The sequence below is a fragment of the Nyctibius grandis genome, chromosome 2 (genome assembly GCF_013368605.1).
Source record: "Nyctibius grandis isolate bNycGra1 chromosome 2, bNycGra1.pri, whole genome shotgun sequence".
Classification (NCBI taxonomy): Eukaryota; Metazoa; Chordata; class Aves; order Nyctibiiformes; family Nyctibiidae; genus Nyctibius; species Nyctibius grandis.
Genome location: NC_090659.1, coordinates 51,495,192 through 51,517,880, shown reverse-complemented (window position 1 = coordinate 51,517,880; position 22,689 = coordinate 51,495,192). Strand labels below are relative to the sequence as shown.

The following is a 22,689-nucleotide window of genomic DNA, read 5'->3' as shown; positions in this document are numbered from 1 at the left end:
AACTGCATTATTGCTCTTTTTTCCTGTAACAATTAGATCTGGACTAATAATCATTAGGCTCTTAAGATTTCAATTCTTCTAACAATAAATTCTTGGCCTCTCTTTTAAGGTATACTTCCATTTTTTAGACATAAATGAGATTTTGCGCATAGCGCCCAACAGAGACCTATGCCCAGTAATTTACAGAAATACAAGAGAACAAAGTACGTGGTAGGCACCAAGACTCTCCAAGTTTCCCCTGCACATCAGCTGCTGTCACTGGAAGGGCCCCAAACAGTGACGCTTCAGTACCCAGAGCCTTCTGGGTGATTTTGCATCTACCACACCAGGTACAAAGACAAGCACTAAGCCTTCTTTGCTTTAGAGCACAAAACTCCAACCCCTCCCTCTTCTTTCTCAAATCACACTTGACTCATCTTCTCACCAGAGCTGCTCCAAGATATACCTGTGAAATACAGCCCATGAAACAAGCTAGTAACAACAGACACTACAAAGCAGCATATATGATATGGCAAAAGGTGTGAGGAAACAGTCAGAGGAACAAAGTACTCATTATCCAGAAAGGACAAGAGAAACTAAAATAGTTTACACCCTCACCTGATAAAGGGTAACAACCCTAGGTCACTACCATTAACGTCTTACTGCAACACACATATAAAGTGCTTATAGAGGAAATAATGGTTTGTGAAATAGCCTTCATAGGGTGTACTTTCATTAAAGAAACATTTAATGACTCAAAAAGGACAGACAAAATGAACAGTCTAGGTAAAGAAAAAAGTTGTACTGTTTCTAGTTCATATACATTTTAAGACATCAGTTTTCATTTAACTCCTTACCACTATGAACAACTAAAAACACTCTCCACATTGATTGTATCTTTGTATTTATTATTTTATGGTGACAAGTAACAACGCATTCTCTCCTGCTAGCATATATACACACAACAGTAATCAGTCAGTGTTCCATATGGTTAATATAACTGCTGTTCTAAGGATTTCTTACAAAAAAACCCCAAGTTCACTGACAGGACAGACTCCAAGATGATATGCACAAAACTGTACAAGTCATCCTCTTAACCTACAATCACTAAAATATCTAAGATCTGCATTTATTAAACATGCACAAATCGCTAAGTTATAGCATACTCTATAGTACTGTCTCCCACTTAAAAGAAAAAAAACACCACAGAACACTTCAGGTGCTACAGCTGAACCACGCAGCGATGTTCAGCTGATCGAGACGTGCGCTCACAGCCCGCGGCACTCTGCCACTGCCCGCTCCCGGACAAACTCCCCGTGAGCCCCGGAGAGGCTCGGTGAATCGCCTTTCAGAGGGGCCGCCAAGACGGCGGCGGCAACGCAGCCGCTCCAGCGTCAAGGGCCAAGTTTCTCCTACCGGCGGCAGCCCCGGCGGCCGCCAGCCCCCCTCTCCGCACCGCCGCCCGCGGGACATCGAGCCGCCCCCCGCGCCCGCCGTCTCCTCGGGCCTCCGGCGCCAGCCGAGCCCGCACGCACAGCCAGTGCTGCTCCCCCGAGCGAGAGGCACTACCGGGCCTTCCGCCCCGACGCCGCCCAGCCAACAACCGCCGGGCCGGGCCTAGCGAGCCCCGCCTGCCCGCCGCCTCCGACGAGGCCGCGAGCCCCGGCAGGGCCTGACTCAGCGCCGCGGCACCGGCGCTCGCCGCTGCTGTCAGCGGTCCGGGGAGGGGGGTGAGGAAAGGCGGGGGGGACGCCGCCACACCTACCTGTCCTCGCTCTTGTTCTTCTGCTTCTTGCCCATGGCGGCGGCCCCGGCGCTCGTCCCCCGCCTCAGCGCTGCCCGCCTGCCCGCGCGCAGCCCCGTGCATATGGTAAAGCCGCCCCCACCGCCCGTCCCAGACGCGCGCCGCGCACGCGCCCGTCCCGCCCCCCCCACCGTCCCGGCCTGCCCCGCGCCGGCACGCGACGAGCGGCGGCCCCCGGCGCCGGCCGGGAAGCGCCTCCGCGCGCTGGCGCCCCCTGCCGGCCGGAGGGGGGAGCAGGCGGCGGTGCTTGGCGCAGGGCGGAGAGAAGGAGGGCCGGGGGCGGTGTCCCCCTCGCCGGGGAACGGCTGCTCTCGGGGTTTCCAGCGACCGGCTGCTTGAACTCGGCTTTGTTTCCATCAGTTTGGTCCTCAGGCAGCCCTGGAAAATGACTAAGCGATGCCTCAAATCTGCAGTTTCCCTCCTGCCTCCCCGGAGGGCTGCGCGGAGGCCCAGAACTCCTGGCAGGATCATAGCCCTCTTGGCCACAAAAGCCGACTGAAGAGCCAGCGTAAAGGAAACACGTTTGGAAAGCTTTTATCTGGAGGCAAAGGGGACAGGGTAGTGAGACCCTGGAACAGGTTGCCCAGAGAAGCTGTGGCAGCCCCCTCCCTGGCAGTGTTCAAGGCCAGGTTGGGTGAGGCTTTGAGCAACCTGGTCTAGTGGAAAGGTGTCCCTGCCTGTGGCAGGGGGGTTGGAACGAGGTGATCTTTAAGGTCCCTTCCAACCCAAACCATTCTGTGATTCTATGAAGTGAGGAAATGGAGAGGTTAAGGGGAAAGCTTTTATGGTGCTCGGCGGCAGACCAGGCGGTAATGCTGGTGCGGGGCATGCTGTCGAGAGCTGCCCCGTACACCTCGCTGTTCTTCCTCCGTGCACACAAGCTGCAGTCCCCCTGCCCTTCGCAGGGCTCTGCTGGTCCTTTATCCCCAGCACTGCCCCACGCTGGAGGCTAAGCGTAAACAACGGGAGTCCACCATCTGACACTGTGGTGACGGGCCTCCAGCCAAAGCCAGGGGTCAGAGGCAGCAGGGCTGAGTCCACAGCTCAGTGCAGAGGCAATGATCACACTCAGCTCCAGGGACAGAGGTTCCCCCACAGGGAGTTTGGCTGCCAGGCAGCAACACTGAAAGTATGGCACTTCCTTCCCTCCTCGCCAGATTTCCTTAGCGTACAAAGCTTTTCCTCCCTCTCCCCTCCAAGAAGACTTGCGGCACAAGAACTGAAATGGTGCTGCGCTCTCTCACAGGAGAGCCCGCACACTGCTACTGCGGGGCAGGAGAAGATGGCCTAAGTTCACAGAAATACGGTACGGAAGTTAGACAGTAAACACCGAGTATAATGGCAGTGGGGCCCTCGGGTGCAACCCCATCTCCTCCTGGCTACGTTTCTCAAGAGCAAAGCAAGATGGAGCAGGAAAAACAGTGGCCACAGCCATCACGCTGTTTAACACGCTGCGAAGGCTGCACGTTTTCTGTTGTTGTTATGACCCCGTTACAGTAATTCCCTTCGCAGACACAGCAAGCCTCGCGGCTCTCTCCATCTTTCAGCCTCAGGATCACCACCTCCACCTTGCTTCACTCCCTAAAACCTTCGCTTCCTACTTCTCTCTGCCTTTATACAGCTACAACCCCTTATCAGCCTTTCCCACCCAGGCTCCCAGCGGACTGCAGACAAGGCCAAGAGTTTATCTTCCCGCCCCACCTCCCTCATCAGCGTACTTCAGTACCGGGGAGTCAGATTTCCAGGAAACACGACAGCAGAACACTTGGTTTTTTTGAAAACACACTTTAATATCCCATTATTTAAATCTGAGGATCTTCTAACGCGCTTGCAAGAAGAGCAAAGAGACGACAAGCCCCAGCTACTCCAGCGCAGCCGTCTTTTCAAGGAGACGGCCGGAGCGGTCCGGCCGAGCCCCGCCGCCGCCCGCCCCCTGCCAGCCCTGCCTGCTCCCGCCGAGGCGCCGCGCTTACCTCACGGCATCGCTCGAGGGGCCCGGGCCCGGACACGCGGCTCCCGGCCGTTATCGCCCCCGCCGCGCCCCGACTTCCTGCGGGGGCTCGGCCTCATGCGCCCAACCCCAAGCAGTCCCCCAGACAGGCGGCGGCGGGCCCTCCCAGCTCCCGCCGGCAGCCTCCCCCGGCAGCCGCTACGACCGCCCGCCCCGCAGCGGCCGCACACCGAGGTGAGGTGAGGGAAGGGGTAGGACACGCCCCCTGGCGGCCAAGCCCCGCCCAGAGCAGCGCGGCGGCGGGAGGCCAGCGGCCTACAGCGGCCCCGCTTCCCCGCGCCGGGGGAGCCGCGCTGCACCCCAGACGAGTCCGTGCGGCCGGTCAGCGGAGGGATAGGCGGAGGGAGCCGCTGAGCACGCCGGTAAGGCCGCGGCTGCTGGGGGGACGGGACGCGGGTGGGCAGCGCGCCCCAGCAGAGGCCGTCCCCGAGGGGCGGAGCTGCGGCGCGGAAGGGGAGTGGCTCTGGCTGAGCCCCGCCCCTCCCGCGGGGCAGACACACGCCCGCCCTCCGGGCCGCTGCCCCACACAGACGCGGCGCATGCGCGCTGAGCGCCGGCCGCAGCAGGAGCGCGCTGGGCGCCGCCTCGGCCAGTGAAGGCGTCGGGGAGCTCTTCGTGCGCGCGCACGCGGCAGCGGCCCCGCCCCGGCTCTCGCGAGACGCTAGCGGGGCGCGGTCGGCGGGCGGGGCGGGGAGAGGCGCGGGAGGGCGCGGCGCGGCGGAGGGTGAGCGGTGGTGGCGTGTCGGGGCTTCGACTGTCTTGTGGCGGGGGGTGGCGCGGCCGGCACCGCAATTGGGAGGGGGGGGGCGAGGCGAGGCGAGGCTTTCCCCAGAGAGCTCGTCAGGAGCTGGGTGGGTGGGCGTGCGGGTGGCCGTTGTTTGTAACAGCCCCGCAGAGGAACGCGGCGCCTGCGCGGTGTCCCGCCGTGTGCCGGCCCCCCTCGCCCCGCTGCGGGCGGTGCGGGCCGCGCCCGGCCCCCAGCGTTCCTCCCTGGCGGAGCGCGCAGGGCCCCGGCTCCGCCAGTGGTGCTGAGCCCCCCCGGGAGCGGGCCTGGGGCGCAGGGCCCCTGCTGCGTAGGAGCCGCATGTTGGCACCCAGGCTGCCGCGGCCTGGGGAGCCGGGAGCCCTCTGGGGGCCTCGGGCTTTAGTGGAGACTGGTTGGGGTTCGTCTTCCGTTTTCCTTCCTGTTTGCTTGGAGGACAAGCCTCCCTCTGCCCCAGCTGAGCAGGGTTCCCCCCCTCTCCTGAAGACCTAGTGGCCTCTGACCTGCGCTAGCAACGTTCTTCTTTCCTCTGGAAGGACAAGAAAGGGAGACAGGAAGCACTAACGGAGAGACTTTGTAGTTAGCAGCTTTGGGGAGGGGGCCTCAAGGTGCTGCAGGTCAGGGCAAGCGTGGCAGTGACACGCGTGGAGTGTGGCAGCAGGCTCAGCACTGCTGATGTTGCGTTACGCTTGGGAGTGCTGCCGAGATGTTGGTGCTTTGCCTGTCGCTACTTAAAATGTTTTCTTGCCTCGGTATGCGAGGTGTCAACAGAGCCAATGGCACTGGTGGTTTGGCTGTTTTGAAATACACCCAAGATTCCTCTGGAACCCAAATTCAGCACATCAAAACCCTGGCCTGCAGGTTGAGAATCTGATTAGGGTGACTGTGCATTGTCCCCAATTCAAAACTGTCACTCGTTACGGTGGTGGTTTTTTGTAGTGTAAGTATATTGAAGAAAACAATCAATTATGTTGCCCCAGCTCTCCATGCACCCCAGTCTTAGTATTTTGTTCCTTTTGAAGTGTTTGGGCAAGGGCGGACTTTACAGAACATGATTTTAGCTGTGTTTTTTCACACAGTAATTAGGTAGTGGTTGTTGGGGTTTTTTAAATCCTTTCACTGGCTGCTGTAGGGTGGTGTTTCCAGTACCAGTTTTCTTGTACTAATTGAAGCCATGTATTGGCCTAAAGCATTTGCTGTTGAGCTCCTTGTCTTTATTTTAGCTGAGGAGAGGAGTGTTAATTCAGATTTAAATATGTTAATATGCATCAGGTACTTAAAGTGATTGCATTTAAACTACTGGCAGAAACTTATATACTGAGCGTTGCTTAAACTTATTCTGAGACATCTTACACCTTCCCTCAGCAGCTTGGAGCTTTCCGATTGCATCTTCTAGTTTGAGAATATTTATTAAAGGTATGTGGATCTGGCTCAGGATGAGTGTTCCTTTGGAACGGGTGAATTTTACTTCTTTATATTAACAAGTAATTTCAGGTTTCTGTGCACTTTTAACAGCTGCATTTAGGATTGAGAGAATAGGACTTGATTGGTATCTTTGCCATCTGTGTTTATTGTGAAAGTATTCTCCAAAGGAGATTACAATATAGAAAAGAACTACCTACTGTTATCTTCAAATAGCATAGCATTTTGTTTCTCTGCAGTGTGAACTGCAAGTAAGAGAGGTCAGGCTTTTAATTAAGTGTTTGTTATAAATGTTAATTCCACGTGTCACTATTTCCACAGCTCTGAAGAGATCACTTTCTAGTTAAAGATGGCTGCTGATACCTCTGTTGAAATACTTCAAAAAGTTCTGGAGAATGAAATACTTCAGACTACCAAGGTTGTGGAAGAACATCTGGATGCTGAAATGCAGAAGCTGGACCAAATGGATGAAGATGAATTGGAACGCCTTAAACAAAGGAGGCTTGAGGCACTAAAAAAGGCCCAGCAGCAGAAACAAGTAATGTCTGTAGTAATGTAGACTATTGACTAGACTTTTTTGTAATCCTAGGGAAATTATGTATGTGAACTAAGTGTTTTGGGGTTGTTTGGTTTTGTGGTATTTTTTTTCTTCCTCACCTTTCTGTATTTATGAATTTTAAATTATCCAGGAAAGCGAGTGTCTGTCCATGTGTGCATGCTTTGTGTTTTTTAACAGGAGGAGAGAAGAACCTCTGTGATTGTTTACAATAAGGATAGGATAAAGAGTCTCGTACAAAGATTTGAGTGTGTCCGTATTCACTGAACATTGCTATCTGGAAGCATAAGCCTTGTAGGCAACCTAATCATAAGCCTTTAGGCTCCTTAAGCTTCTGAATTCTGGACATTGATCCTTACGGCATGTAAGTGGTGCATGCTCTTCTCTTAAGGTATTTTGTAGGAGAATGATACAGGGTCTTTCCTTGTTCCTAGGGTGGAATCGTTTGTCCCACTCCTTCTAACCCAGTGAAATGTCTTTGTGTGACTGTTCATTTCTTCTTGCAGGAAGGAAATTCTGCTTTGGTCCCTCATGCTAAATTGTGGTCTTTGTACTCCCCAAAAAGTCTCTTTGAACATAGTTCTCACCAAAATTTTGATAACATATGGTGTGAGACCTGAATTGTAAGTAGGGAAGCCGTAGGTTTCTTAGCTTACTCCATCTAAGCAAACCTAAACAAAGAAATAGACTGGTTTGGGGAGGAGGTGACTGGGTTGAAAGGAGATGCTCTGGCTGTGTTGAAACCCCTAAAAGTTAATGCTGTGCTTTGAAATGAGAATGCAGTAAAATGGCACTGCATGGCTGGGATGCTGGAGGCCAGGCAGTGTTAGCAGCTTTGGTTCTCTAAACACGGAAGTAGAAAAAGTGGCACACTGTTTGCTTGTCCTCAGAAGTTAAGTTTATATTTGATTCTAGTGTTTTCCTTTTTCAGAAGTCGTAACACTTGGGTGTTCTTGGATGTGAACATGTGGTAGTTCTCATGTGAAAACTTGTTCATGTCAGTTGATCTTAAGTCACTGTTCTCATGCATTTTCAAATGCAAATTTGAAGTAGGTGCTACTCAGTAAAAGGAGTATGACCGCACTATTCTGCAATAGGATTGTGCAGAGGGGAATTAGCACATACCCGCTGTTGAAGGATAAGTCGATTCTTGATTTGCATCATGATGACTTCTTCAAGTGTTCATACCTCTATGCATTTTTAATGTGTACAATGTTCAGGAAATTCATTGTTCTATCCTAGTGTAGCTTACAGGATATTTTTGGTTTGCTTGGAAACCTTTCCCTCCCCCCCAACTCTGCTAAGACAAAACTGCAAGATCAAGAACAGTGATTTATCTAAATCCCTCATACCACACTGGAAACTAGAGGTTTTTGTCAAGTTGTGTCATTCTGCCCTACTTCTAATCATTCAGCTTAGTCTGTACTTGTTTAAATACACTGCAATTCACTTTCAGTATTGTAGAAGCTGGGTTTTTTTCTTAAGTGCACTTGTTGAAAATCCTAGAAGATTAGCTTTTTCTAAACTGTATTTGCATATTTAATCAGGCAGTTTTTGAAGTTGCCTGTAAATTTTAGCTTGTGAAATTTTGTTTTTCCATACATTTTATGACTAATGGTGTGCATGTGTTATCTGAATGTTTTTCTGGAAGCCTGGCTGATATTAAGATAACTTCAGTGTATATTTGATAGATAGACATCATCTGTTGCAGGTGAGTTAGTAGGCTTTTCTTCTCCCTGTTTTTTTCATAGAGGGAAAAATTAGAAGAAATTCATTTTAATGCATGTAATGACTTGAATTAGTTTTAGACAAGAGTTCTTTGAGTGTACAAAATCATTTTAGAGAGCGGAGCCCAAGCTGTTGGTTAGCAGTTTTCAAATGCTGAGAATTTTCTGTCGTTGGTGTTCTCTTTGAACTAGTCTAGTCTTACTGAGAGGCTACGCTGCAGAAATTTGTGCAGCTCTGTACAAGGTTTCTACTTCCAAATGAGTAAGGTAGCCTTACTGCTCAACCACCTATCTGTTGTTGAGAAAGAGGCAACCCAAAAGGATTGTCTAGCCTGGTGGCATTTGTGTATTTTCAAAACAGAACTAAAGCAGGGGAATAACTTGTTTTTCCTTCTATTACTGTGTGAAATAGGTTTCCACTGCAGGCCCCCTCTTTTATTTTTCTTAAAAGATGTAGAGCTTGCATGACAGGTGCAGGACTAACAAACTCCATGCTAATTATTTCCTTTTATGTTTTCCAAAAGGAGTGGCTTTCAAAAGGACATGGAGAATACAGAGAAATCCCAAGTGAGAGAGACTTTTTCCAAGAAGTCAAAGAAAGTAAAAACGTGGTTTGCCATTTCTATAGAGATACAACGTTCAGGTACAGTAAATAAGCTATGTTTAAGAAACCTTTTATTATAGATGTCTACAAAACCAGACATGTTCTTTTGTTCTTTCAAATCCCACAAACAGACATTTTTAGAAGTATTCAAATTCCTTCATTTTCCAAATCTTGCTCCCTTCTCAAGATGTTTGATTTTTTCATTTTTTTTTTTCCATTCCAGTTAATCTGGACATGATTTGACAACAATTAATACTCCATTATGTAGTTGATTAGAATATAAATATATAACTTCTTTGACAATAGTTGAGAGAGTGCTGTGTTTCATTACTGATTTAGTTTGAGGGAGCCAGGTCTATAAACGTAGTGACCACACAGGAGCAGCATGTCAAGAAGATCACTTTGGTTATTCCAGACAGAGGTATTCTGGACAGTTCTGGCAAACAAAAATAAAAATATAAACAAAAACTTGTCTAGGAATCTTCAGAATTTAACCTTTCACCTTGAAAGGATCTGTGGATACCAATTACAGCTGCTTTCCCTTTGTGCCTGTGCCTTTGTGATTATGTCACTTTTTTGGGGTGTGAGAGACCTAGGTCTGAGAATATGTCCTGGCTCAGAATAGGGACCTAAAATAAGATCTCCCACTTCCTTGGAATAATTTCAGAAGTTCTGGGTTGTAGGCTGTTCATCGGCGGGTCTGTCTCAATGTCTTCTGTTAAAATGCAGTTGCAAAGTAGAGTAGTTTGTTGAAGGAGGAGCCAGTTGTCCTGTTTTTGCTTGGTTGGTAGGGGCTTTTTTTCCCCCAAGGTGTTATGTTCTCTCTAGCTTATAGAACAAACTGAAACAGCCTCAATATGAGAAATTGAAAGAGGTCAGAGCTGGATTATGCAGTGAGGCATCTGCATCCTACATTTTTTAAGTTAAATGTTTTAAGTTTCGGAAATAGCTGAAGCAGTTGTTTTTGGCTGGCTTTTACTCAAAGAAGTTGCAAGACTGTCTCTGCAAATAAAGCAGCTTAGAACAGGTTTGGGTTGGTTGGTTCTTGTTTCTTGAAGCAACAAAGTCTGTAGACTCAGACATGAGAAAGAACTTTACTAAAGTTCTTTGTAAAATGTGTCATGTGGACAGCCAGCTTGAAGCTAGTGTGTCAGGTTTACCAACCACAATATGAAGTTGCTTTCATCCTTGCCCACTCCAGCTTTTTGATCTGTTCAGCTCTCCTCTTGAGTTAAAGGACAGTCACATCACAGAGTTCATGCAGTTAAGCCAAACCACTTAAAGATGACAATCCAGAAACTTGAGCTTGCGGGTGACAAGTCCCAAATCTCTGCCACCTGACAAGTGTTTTGAGCAGTTCACGTTACTGTCCCTTAGCTGAGAAACAATAATTGTATGCTTGCTCCTATTCCTTTGCAACACAAAAGTGAAATATTTTTGCCTATAGCACTGTTGAAACAGTCTGTGCAAATCACTTTTTTTTCTTCTGTACAGTGAGTTACTGCACATCAGTTGTGGAGGTAGTGACTGAAAAAAAACAAAACACTGTAACATGTTGAGAGTACTTTTCTGAAGATGTGAAGTTCGTTATAGAGAAATTTTTCCAGCTGACAGACAGCGAAGCTAGAGCAGGAAGAATAGAAATAGGGGAAATTTCATCAAGAAATGCAGGCCTCAAGAAATGAGAGAGGCTTTCAGGTGTATGTGGGAGTAATTAGGAAGAAATTAGAGAAATTGATGGTGTAATTGTGCAATAAAGGTGCTCCAGGCTGTTACTCTATTAGTCATTTAATCCAGTTACCTTTGAAACAGGTTTTTTTGAAACTAAATTCTTAATTACAAAGGTCACATCTGAGGAATTAACATGATAGAACTAGCTCTTGACTGTTCCTTTTAAACATTCTCTAAAATACATGTTCTTCAGCTTACTGATTCTAACACTTTGTGTATTTTGGGCTTTTTTCACAGGTGCCAAATAATGGACAAACATTTGACAGTACTGGCAAAAAAGCATGTTGAGACAAAATTCGTGAAACTCAATGCTGAAAAATCTCCTTTCTTGTGTGAGAGACTGCGCATCAAAGTAATCCCCACTCTAGCACTAGTAAAAGATGGAAAAACACAAGACTATATTGTGGGCTTTACTGATCTTGGTAACACTGATGACTTCACTACAGAGACCTTAGAATGGAGATTAGGCTGTGCAGACATAATTAATTACAGGTAATTAATTGTTTTGTGATAGTTTTCAGATACAGGGCAAGGAAAACATGCTTGCAGACAGGAGAATCTGTAAAAGTTTGTAACTTTGACTAATATATTGTATGCTTAAGACACACGAGAGTTTATTCCAGTCATTTAATCTGTCTACTTTGGCAAGGGAAAGAAGAAAGTATCTCTTTGGCAAAGTATTGAGACATTGTAATGAAGGTTACGTTGTCCTTTTTGTACAGTAATAAAAATAGAGTTCTTGCTATGAGGTGTATTGAGTAGCTACGCTGCTTTGATACAGCCTCTCAGAGGCATGCATCTAATGTAACCCTTTCTAAATCAGCCACAGATGCTTGGATGTCACAGTTGCAGCGCAGTAAAATTTGAACATTTTTAATCCACTTCAGAGAAGACTCAGCAAGTCACCCTTAAATTGCATCTTAGTCCATATTACATACATGAATATGTGGGGTTTTTTTCCAATGAACAGTACAGAAAGTGAAAATGAGTTGCAGAAGTGTAAATAAGTTTTTTGTGTAGCAGTACAATATAATCATCATAAATCCCCCATTTAAGACTACAGGATAGAAGGCAGTAGAAGATAACTGTCACCACAATAGCCTAACTTTACAGGAGAATCACTTACCAGAACTTTCTGCTTTGCTTTCCAGTGTGGCTGAAATGTCATCTTTATCTCTTTAGGTTAATTTTGCTCTTTTGTTTTGAATGTCTTTGGCTTTTTCTTTATTTTAAACTTCATTACCTGAATTTATTTCAGTGTCCAATTTCCAAATTTTGGCAAGAAATATTGTTGTATCTTAAAGGCAAAAACATTACTGTTCAGTTTAGCTTAGTAGCTGTTGAACTTCAGATGAAATAACTGAAATTAAAATTTCTAATTCAAAACAAGTGGTAATACCCACTTCCCAGTTCAGTAGCAAGCAAATATACAGAGGAGTCAGAGGCAGCTTGGATATATATTCTAGACAGTAACAACCTTTCATAGCAAAAATCTTTCAGTGGAGTTGTACCAAGCTGCATTGAATTTGCTACATGTTAGTACATTGGCTTACGCCATAATTTTACTTCCTACTTGACTCTACTAGTACTGTTTATTCTGCTCTTAGCTGCTTGTGGAGTTGTTTCGTTTTTTGTTCACTTTGCCAGATCCTGAGTTTGGTACCCCGGCTTTGCAAAGTGAGCCACAATATCTGCACAGCCCAGGAGGTCCATTTGTGTACAGGTGTTGCATTTCCACACTCCTCTGAATGTAATGTCCCGCTCTCTGGAGTTCATGAAAAGGAGATAGTCCTCCTCAGAGCCTAGAAACAGTTCTTTTCCTTCAACCTCTGTGAGGTAGCAGATGGTGAAAGGATATACTGTATTCAGGGGAAAAACTGTTCAGGTCACATTGTTTCACCACAATCAGGATTCAAGTGGTGTATTGCCTTATTACTGACATGTAATTAACTAGCAATCAGTGAACTGTACATTTAGAATCAGTATCAGCAAAATTTTGTTTACAAAATGTTACAACCTACAAATTTCTAAACACCCTTCTATAGCTAACTCCAGAAGGTTCTAATTGCTCACTCACTCACTGACACTTAGATGCAAACCCCTCATGAGTCATGCGAGTGAAAGCACGCACACCCTCTTCTGAGCAAGGGGAGGGGATTCCCCTCCTTTCGCACCCCTGCTGTAGGAGACGTGAGTGCTCCAGCTTTACGTGAACACCGGCTGTTCTCAACAACGCGTGGACCCATGCACTGGTGAGAAAGCCCCCACAGGGTCATACGGGCACACTGAGGCCTGAGTCCCTCCACAGTCCCCTAGCTGGAGTACCGTGTCTGATGGGGAAGCTGCTCTGTCTGGCCTAGGCAGAGATAGTACAAGGTGACTTCTGGCAATACAAAACCCAGTTTTGACTCATCTGTTTCTACTCTGAAGTCCCTGTTACAAAGTTTTAGCTTCTTTTGTACTTCTGGCTCCTTGTTTGTTTTGAAAAGTCACTCTGTAATTCCCTGGTTACTGTTTAATCTGACAGATGGTTGTCTTTAGCATGATCAGTTCGCAACAAATGCCCTTTCAGATAGATTTTCTCTGAGCTCCGCTCACAGGTGCTGTTTCCCCTCGCAATCCTGTCTTAACTACAGTTATCCAGGCCATTTTGTCCAGGATATGCTATGCTAGCAACACCGCAATGCTACTTAGGGTGGCTTTAGGGAGCAGGGGTTGTGTTCTTTTACAATGTTTTTCTGGAGAAACAGGTAATTAGAGATGTTACTTACTTTCTGCGTGAATACCGCTTTAATCAACATGTCTTACTCTTTTGCTCTAGTGGAAACTTGATGGATCCACCTTTTCAAAGTCAAAAGAAATTTGGAACGAGCTTTACGAAGTTGGATAAGAAGACTATCAGAGGAAAGAAATATGATTCAGATTCTGATGATGACTAGAAGAACAGATAAATGTATTTGTAAATCATCTTTTGTTTATGCTTGGTACATTTCTAAGAATGTTTTTTATAAAGCTTACTGCTTTTCATGACATCCGCACATAATGCTCATTTTTCTATACAGTTTTATACAACTGAGTCATAGCAGAAAAAAGCTTAATTTTTTTTTCCGTCTTTTGGAAGTAATTTATAATTCAAAAATCTGAGTCCTTCTAACTAAATAACGTGGCAAATGATGAACTTTGTCTTAAGTGTAAGTTTATGAAGTGTTTTGGAGTAACTGTTAGAAACAACTGTACCAAGTCAGACCAAAGGTCCCTCTGGCCCAGCGTCCAGTCTCAGTGGGCAAAAGCAGATGCACAAGGAAGAGTAAAAACAGGGTGAGCAGATAATGCTTCCCCAGAATATACTTGAAGCAATCTGCGGCTTGGGGAACTCTGTATCTGAGAGTATTTGCTGGTTAAAATAGTGGAAGAAAAATCTCTTTAAATCCTCATAGTATCCTAGCATCCACATCATATGGCAAGGAGTCCACAGCTTTAACTGTGTTGTGTGAAGAACTACTTCCTATTGTTTTCCTTGATTCTGACAGTTCCAGGTTTTTTTCTAATTTTCTTTATTAAAGGAGATGATAGACACTTTTTTAAAAGATTTTTCCCTATCAGTTGCTCTTCCAGTTGCCTTTTTAGATATATTATTACTTATATTATCAGTAAATCACCACAAAATGATTGGTAAAGGAATCGCGTGTTTTAACAAATGATTGCTTATCCTATGGTGCCATATCATGACATTGAATAACTTAACTACATTGCACTAGAAGTTGTAAAAACAGTCATACCTTCTGTGAATTCTGAAATAGATGGTCAAGAGAAATGCCCTTTTACCATCAATGTACACTGCACGTTAAAGCTGATACAGCAGGTAATAGCACATAGCAACAAGCATATTGAAAACAGCCTTGCTCACAGGTTTGTATAATTCTGTGGTTTTGAATGTGTAAATTTTATAGCAGATGCTTTGTACAAGAGAGTAGAATAGAGAAAAGTATTTGGGAGAAACCTTGATCCGTTAAGTTTAGATACAGCGCCGCATACTGTGTACTGTTCTTCAGTAGTGGACAGAATTTTCAAGGGAGATCTTCCTTGGAACACAATGTAAAATTTCTGGCTAGGTGAAGAGTTGATGAGTTTTCTTTTCATTTTCAAAAAAAAATAGTTAGCTGTGTGCTGAAGGACCCTTTTGAGGTGGTACTTTGAATCCAGTTGGTCCAAAAAGCAGTGAAGTGGCTCTAGTCAGTCTGGCTGCCTTGTAGTGGAGAACACTTGTGATTGGGCCAGCCCAGCAATATATCTCTGTAAGTTTAAAAAATTATATTTTATTTCTGTTCATGTACATTGAAATAAAATTATTTTAATTCTGATGATGACTTTTGCATCCTTTCAAATAAGATGGTCTAGGTGCTGTGGTTTTTTTTTTTTTTTCTTTTAATAAGGTCCATCAGAAGGTTGCATGTGCACTTTCTAGAATTCTAGCAAACTACATTTGGTTCTAACATTACGACATCGCTTTGAGAAGGCAATCAGCTTCAGGTCTACATAGCTGCCCATTAATCTGCTAGAAGCATGAAATAGACTTGCTTTGAGTTGATCTCCTTTTTAATGCACAAACTGTCTAAATGCACTAGAAAGTGCCTTTTTTTTTTCATCCAGTTGCATGAAATTTGATTTAGGAAACTAATGTTCCAACAGTATTTTTAAGAGTGTCTTAGCAGGACTCCTCTCTGAGTCCTAATTATGTTGAACAGGCTGTGGAAATATAAAATAATGTCTAACGTAGTTGCGTGCTGTGTGGAAACACATGTGGGCTTGTCAGGATTCCAGCATGGTGCGTTGTTAGAGGTTATTCAGTTCCCTGTGTGAACAGCCACATTACGCACTCAAGGCAAACCCTAGTTAGAGTCTGTGGTTTCATGTCACTTTAAGCTGCTGATTTTTTTTCTAGGTTAATCTTCAGTTGGACTTCTTCCTTCATCTGGCTGGTAACAGGGCCACACACACTCCAGTGCTGATACAAAGAGTTTGCAGGAATGCGTGGTTTGGGTAAAAGGGAAAGCTGAGACTGTAATAATAAGTTTAAATTCATTTTGAAGTAGCAGCCTCATAGATCTGTCTGCTTCACATCTTTACTTTCATGTCTGCTTTCTGCATTTTCTGTCTTGAATGAAGATTAGATTCTTTACTGTGAGGGTGGTGAGACACTGGCACAGGTTGCCCAGAGAAGCTGTGGATGCCCCCTCCCTGGCAGTGTTTAAGGCCAGGTTGGATGAGGCTTTGAGCAACCTGGTCTAGAGGAGGGTTGTAACTAGATGATCTTTAAGGTCCCTTCCAACTCAAACCACTCTATGATTCTAACGGTCATTGAACGGTCCTCTCGGTAAGATCTCCGTTCTTGATCTGCATGTTACTTTGAGATGAACAATTCAAATCCAAGAATTTTATTTTGGCTGAAACTTAAAAATTATTTAAGAACTGGAAAATTCTTCTAGTTTGAGTAGTGAGGAACAAATTAGTCTTCTACGGTAGAGCTCAGTGATTTTTCAGTGCAGATTAAATAGTGGGGTATCCATGATAATAAGACCTGGGTCAGTAAGCTAGAAGTATAAACAATACAGAGAACACCAACTCAAACCAGTGTCAGCTGTACAGACTTGAAAAGCCCAAAGCTTAACTTTGTCAGCAATGTGGCAATATGGCTGATAGATGAGAAGGTGATGATGATGCACAATATCTAGAAAGGACGCAGGTTGCATGTGATTAATTGCTTACAGCAGATAGATCATATATGTAAGGACATGACTTAATAAGGTTCCTGAGCCTAGGCTAATCACAAAATAGTACCTAGTCTGGCATGTGTTAGCCATGAAAGGGTATTATACAATAAAGAGATGAGAAGTGCTCACATATAGCTTTTGAAGTTATGGGGCTTATGCATGAACTCAGCATGTAACTTTAGTAATGATTAGTGCTTAAGTCTGTGCTTGATGCTTGCATGAAGTGATCATTAAAGAAATGCATGGAGATAATAAACCAAACAAGATCTTCAGTGTTCAGCTCTTAATGCTAGATTATTTGGATTTGACTGGGCACTCATTGATCACTGATTGATCCCCTGTTGTGCTTGTGATGGTCTGCTCAAGAAATCTACCTAGAAGTTAAATGCTGAGTTGAGCTTTGGGAAGTGTGAAGAAGTCTGCTCCCTGAAAGAGATGGGATGAGAAACAAACTCTGCAGAGGGCAAGAGCTGAGCAGCTGCTTTCAGACCCCATTAGTAGGTTGGATTGCCTGAAAGTGTAATAGGGGTCATTGAGGGAGGCCAACTGGAAAGGTGAATTGATGCCTTCCAGTCCTCGGTTCCAAGTAATCCACATTGTGCTATTTCCCATCTAGAAATTCTAAAAGGAATACTTTTCTACAGAAATTTCTATAGAAGATTTGGGCTTTGAACAGTACAGTTTCTAAAACAAGCTCTTTGTCTTCTACATACAAGAGTAAAGCCGGTGTCCTCAACTCAGTGTGAGGGATGCCATCATTTTGTCTCTTGCATACACACACACAAATAAGCAAGCACAAGCTGGTGCAGAAATACATGGCTTTTGTATTCATTGCCTATTCAATAGCTGTGTATTCCACTTTTTTAAAGGAAAACTCTGCCAGTAGCGGGTTGATCTGTCTGTCTCTTTAGAACGGCTGTATGTGACAGTTTGAGAGTGAGGGTTACACTCCAGAGTTTAAGGAAAGCCTCTCTCGGAATCGGACGTGGAGGGTACTTGATGTTAATGGAGAATATTTTGGAACTGTTCTGAGGGGCATGTTGCCCCTGAGTCCCCTTTAAAGGATAAATAGATAGATAGGTTCCACCACATTTGAGCAAATCACTGCTCTGAAGGTCTGCTCTGATCTTTTGTTCTTGGATCATGCTTTGGAGCCTTCAGTGTTAAGCCTGTCTAATATGATTGTGGTGATCCAAGACATTCCAGTATCCCAGATGCTCCTTGTTATCTGTCACCGTGGAGAGCACCATTCTGTATCGTATGCTGCAAAAGGGAACATAAGCCCATACCTTTTTCATCAGTTTAAGCTAACACATCAAGCTGGCTAAAGTAGTATATAAGAAACCAGAGCATCACCCAAAAACATCTTGTTCAAATTTGGTGGATTAATTTTAAGTATATGTACACTGGGAGATATTTGCTGCTTGATGATGGAAAGGAAGTAGTTAAGAAAACTTGCTTTTAGAGATCCCATGAGGTGCATATTCTAAGGCTACATTTTTTTGGATTAGCTGTTACAGCCATGGCTTGAGCTGCCTAAAATGAACCACTGCTGATCCAGGAGCTATGTAGCTGTGTCAGCTCAGTGTTGAATCTGTGTTAATATGCTTTGCCTTTTTGAACACAACCTGTTCAGACATCATCTGCCCGATGGTATGATTTCAACATGTGACTCTTATAAAAAAAGATTTAAAAATTAACTTATCTGCTTCACAAACCATGCAATCTCCAGTAACCATTGGCTTTTCCCAAGATGACATCGTGTGAAAATCAGGTGATTGTAATACACAAAACCACATTAACTCCTTTCCTGATCTTCTTCCTCCTTGCTAATTATTGCTTTTGTCAGTGTGCTGCCCTAGAAAAAAGTCTGAAATTGTTTCCTGCTTGGTTTCTGAACTGTTGACAGTCCTGAATGCTTTGTATCATTAATTCCAAGCACACAGAAATGCTCTTAAGAGTTATCATGATTAATGGGTAAAGTTAATAATTAATTATTGATGGGTGTTAGTTTGACATCTCTGTGAGTCATGAATGTCCTATCCTCATTTTGTATGTGGGAAACTAAAACGAGACTAGGTTTACTGGAGGACCTAGGAACATCAAGAACTAGGTGCTCCAGTATCTAATTTCAGTCTCTTCCTGGAATCCAGATTTTGGGATTAGGTGTGTCAGTTTCCTCTCCAGTGGCTGGTTCCCCGGGGCAGGATCTGAGGCATCCAGAAGGCTGATGAGCACCACCAAAGTGAGCGACTACAAAATGCTTTACCCAAGCGCGGCATTCCTCTCCACCCGCACTTCTGAACCTTTGTACAGCACAGCATCAGGCTTGTGGGACTGGAAAGAGGGAGCAAGAGAAAATGTGGCTTTGTAGCTTATGGATTTGAGAGGAGATGGGGTTCTCCTCCCTATTCCCAGTGCTTTGTGTGTTTTCCACACTTAACTACAAAATACTACATGGATTTTTTTTTTTCCTCTCTGCTTGTTCAATATGAAACACCAAGGCAGTCTCAGGAACATGAGGCTCATGCAACTATGTCCCTACAGAGGCTATAGGGCCATTCTCTTTGTCTTCCCACTGACTTCCCCTGTGGCTCTGGTGTTCTCTGCTGTGCAGTAACACAATCTCAACAGACTGAAGAACGAACACACATACATCCAGTCTTGGTGAGAGGCATAAGTGCTTTACACAAAAGGGAGGTTAGTGTAGGTTTCTGCCTTCATGAGGTTATCTTCTAAGATTGGTCTTGCTTCTGCCATGGCTGGTCTAAATAAAGTAGGCATCACAACCAGTTTTTGTGAGTAAATGCATGAGTGTGCACTGTAAACCCCCACTCATCCAGAGATTTTGGCATTGGGACACAGAGTCCAGAACCAGGCTTTGGGACATAAGGACCAAGCTCCTCCAGCTGAGCCACTTTAGACTCAAACAGGAGCAGAAGTACATCTCAGCCAAGTACTTGGAACACAGTTTTGGAGCATGACAGTGTTTTGATTCATGCTTTATGAGCATAAACCCTCTCCTGGCTCAAACTTGAAATGACTTGCTTTAGGTGATAGATCTGTCTTTAAGGTGGGATGTGAACTGAGGTCTCATAAGATCCTGTCCAGTAACGTCTTTGCTAGAACACCTTTCCTACAGTAAAATTCAAAGTCTCATTTTAGAGAACAGAGGAAAATACTTTTTTCCTCCCTCATAAACACTTCTGGTCTTAGTTATCTTACATGATGGCTAGAGGGATGCTTTGTGCAGAGTGGGATCTCATTTCAGTGCCCACCTGCATTCTTCAGAAAGGCAAGATAAAGAAGAGATTGGGGCCCTTAGCACCTGCTCACTTCTGAACACAGTAAAAACTGAGAGCCTCATGTCTTACAAGTTTGAAGACCTTTGCTATCATTACTTCCAGGTATACTAGATGTGTCAAAGAAAATCTATGGAAATGTAATTATTAAACTGGCTGTATCCCTTTAAAAGTTGGGAAAGACAGCTCTAGGGGATTTGTTTGAGATGATGCTACAGATGCATCTTTCACTGGCCAGTTAGTGGTAGGCATCCAACATGCGTCAGCTGTCGTGGGCAGCTTCCCTATAAAGCAGTTACAAAGTCTGTGAATACCTGGTGTTACCTATAATTACATCCCAGACAAAAGGAACAACCTGAGAAATGCATCTGCCTGCCGATGTTATGAAACCAGAGCTGAAATTCGCAACAGAGACAGTAATTAGTATGGGTATTGTTCCAGGTAATTTTAGATAGTATTCTCACCACCCAGCAAAATGTGATGCTCTAGCCTGCACCCTGAAGGACAATAGCATGTGCAATACATAATGCTTTTCAAAATGATGCTCCATGTTGATCGCATCTCTGTTAAGTAAGTGCAGTGAAAAAAACCCTCACCCTGGTAGATCACTTGGCATGAGGAAAAAAAATATAAAGTTAAAATCTGTAAGTAGGAAAGAACTGGTTGGTGGTGTTGAACCTGGTGTGCTTTAGATCTCAGGTGTGCTCCTTTCTAACTTAGGTAAAACAAGGGGAAAATGCTATTCTGTCAGGTAGCATTTTTTTTGTCTGCTCTGTGCTCTCTTTAGCTCAGTGTAACTAACAGTGTCAGCGAAAGACCATGGGGAAACTATGTCTGTGGTCACTGACTGCATCTTATTGCCAGGATGCCCCTGTGGATACCAGGAAGCTTTGCTGCTTCTTAAGTTTAAGAAGATGCAGGTACCATCTGGTAAGTGACCTCCTCCTCTTTTCTTGACTTTCATCCCCTTCCTCCCAATCACACACTGTGCTGACCAAAATCCAGCACAAGGGGAATATGTACTGGCATCCTTCATGTTTAAAAATTACACAAAAGCAAAAAGAGTTTCAAATTATAGGGTTGTTGTTTTTTTTAGATTATAACATTGGTGTTCTTTTTATTTAATATTAATTTAATAATAACATCATATTTCCATGACTTTCATATTTTTTCCCCACTACCAACCATGAGGGCTAGCAACTTGCTGTCCTTCTGAATGAGAGTCTCGCAATATCATATGAATCCAAAAACCTGTGCTTCTAAACAAAATACCAAGAATAATAAAAATAGAAAAAGAGGTATGGTAGTGTTATGAGAGAAGGTAACATTTTTCAGGGACATCAGTCCAGTGCATTCCTGGATCTCTCTTTATGCAGTCCAGCCATTTAGAAAGAGCTGCTTTAGTCATACACACCAAGATGCCTTCTAACGCATCGCCTCTTCAGCCTATCAAAAGTAGCATCATATCACAGCTGTGTACATCATTTCTGTTGGGTTATGATCTGTCAGAGGTAGACCTTATCTGACTCTTGTCATAATTTTCCAAATTAAAGCTAGCATAAAAATGAAAAATTGTGCTGTACTAGTGACAGATGCAGCCCACTCCCATGTAGTGGTTCACCTGAACTGGATGCTCTAGATTAACAGCCCCACAAAGACCTTTGAGCAGAAGACTGTGTTTTCTAACATCTTGCAGGTCCCTTTATGTGCCAGTGTCTTGGACAAGTGCACTGGCTTAGAGCCCTGCCCCGTTCAACGTATGTGAGCACAGCCTTGTTTCCATCGAGGCTGCCTGCTTTTGGCATTCACTCTAAAAGACATTCGGCAAATTTTGTGAGGATAAAGAGGTTTTGGGCAAGAAAAAGTCCCATTCATAATGCTGCTGAAAAAATATCCTCTTATTTGGCCTTATACTGGAAACTGTGTGAATAGAAGGAATCTGCCCTAGGGACCTAATGGCATACGGCAGCATAGATGAAAATAGTTGTACTTAAAACACAAGATCCACCATTCAATGAGTAAATAAAGAGCAATGCAATGCAGAGCAGGCATTAAGAATTCATGTGACAGTACTGTGAAATGTAGAAAATATGTGATTATATGGGTAAAAAATGAGAGAAAATACATAGCAAAGACAAACTATTTAAATTCAAAACTTTATCTTAAGGACCATAAGCAAGTGGCCCACACATTAGGAAAGAAATCTTACCTAAGGTCAGGGGTTACTTTTCAAAAAAAGGTCCCAAGTCATCAGCATGAACACAGGTTCAGTGACCGAGGAACACTAGTTTATTATCGCTAACATGATACTGTTTTTATAAAAGGTAACTGGATGTTAATGCTAAACTATTTTCATCTATTTGAGAGAACACATCTCTTTCTGATACAGATTATCTTCTTCTATAGAAGGCAAATGAATATATCTACTGGGTTTGTTACCATCAAGCTGTGCACTCTGACCTTTTACCAGCTCCTTTCTTCTAGCTTTCCTCCCTTCCAGTATTTCTTCAGTCACTGTTTCCTTTTGAAAGGACTAAAGCCACACTGTACATGTGATGGAGACATGTATTTCCACCTGTTATTTCCAAAGATACCACATAGATTCTTACCTTACATTATGTCAAACATTACCTTCTACTATTTAAAATGTTAAACCCCAGTAAAAGAATTAAGTGATAGTCTAGTCTGAGATACTACAATAAGATATCAGGTTTGTACATGACGAATGAATGCCTAGCCTTGTTGTAATCCTTGCCTTCCTTGTTGGGAAGATGTCTATTATTTCCATGTTTCACCCAAATAAATGAGGTTTATACTTAAGACTCACGCTAACTCATATACCAACCCTCCTAGGGTACCAACAGGGCTAGGTTCTCCAGTGAAGCTTCCCTCCTTCATAGTGACTCAGGATCTAAGTCCACGATATTTGTGTTTATTGATTTTCAAGGTGACAAAGCCTACTTGATCATCTCCTGTGCTTTACAGACTAATAACCATTGCTTGTTTTTGAACCCAGAAA

At 44.3% G+C, this 22,689-nt stretch overlaps 2 protein-coding genes across 5 annotated transcripts in view; one reads left to right on the top strand and one right to left on the bottom strand.

The window, feature by feature from the left end:
• The window catches only part of EIF5B (eukaryotic translation initiation factor 5B), a 38,493-nt gene extending 36,597 nt beyond the window's left edge, over positions 1–1,896 (bottom strand). Inside the window, exon 1 of the mRNA XM_068421850.1 lies at positions 1,745–1,896. Within this exon, the coding sequence (XP_068277951.1) occupies positions 1,745–1,779 (35 nt within the window). The 5' untranslated portion in view covers positions 1,780–1,896. The remainder of the gene's footprint in view (positions 1–1,744) is intronic.
• Positions 1,897–3,940: 2,044 nt separating this feature from the next.
• On the top strand, positions 3,941–14,958 carry TXNDC9 (thioredoxin domain containing 9). Of its 4 annotated transcripts, XM_068424234.1 has the most exons (6): positions 4,503–4,518; positions 5,926–5,973; positions 6,301–6,517; positions 8,787–8,905; positions 10,835–11,089; positions 13,419–14,958. In XM_068424234.1, the coding sequence occupies exons 3-6, from the start codon at positions 6,329–6,331 to the stop codon at positions 13,534–13,536; spliced, it is 681 nt and encodes a 226-aa protein (XP_068280335.1). In that variant the 5' UTR covers positions 4,503–4,518; positions 5,926–5,973; positions 6,301–6,328; the 3' UTR covers positions 13,537–14,958. The 4 variants fall into 4 exon arrangements, with proteins under 4 accessions (XP_068280329.1, XP_068280322.1, XP_068280335.1 ...); XM_068424228.1 differs by lacking the exons at positions 4,503–4,518; positions 5,926–5,973 and adding an exon at positions 3,941–4,156; XM_068424221.1 differs by lacking the exon at positions 5,926–5,973 and having other exon boundaries at positions 4,440–4,518.
• The last annotated feature ends 7,731 nt before the right edge of the window (positions 14,959–22,689 follow it).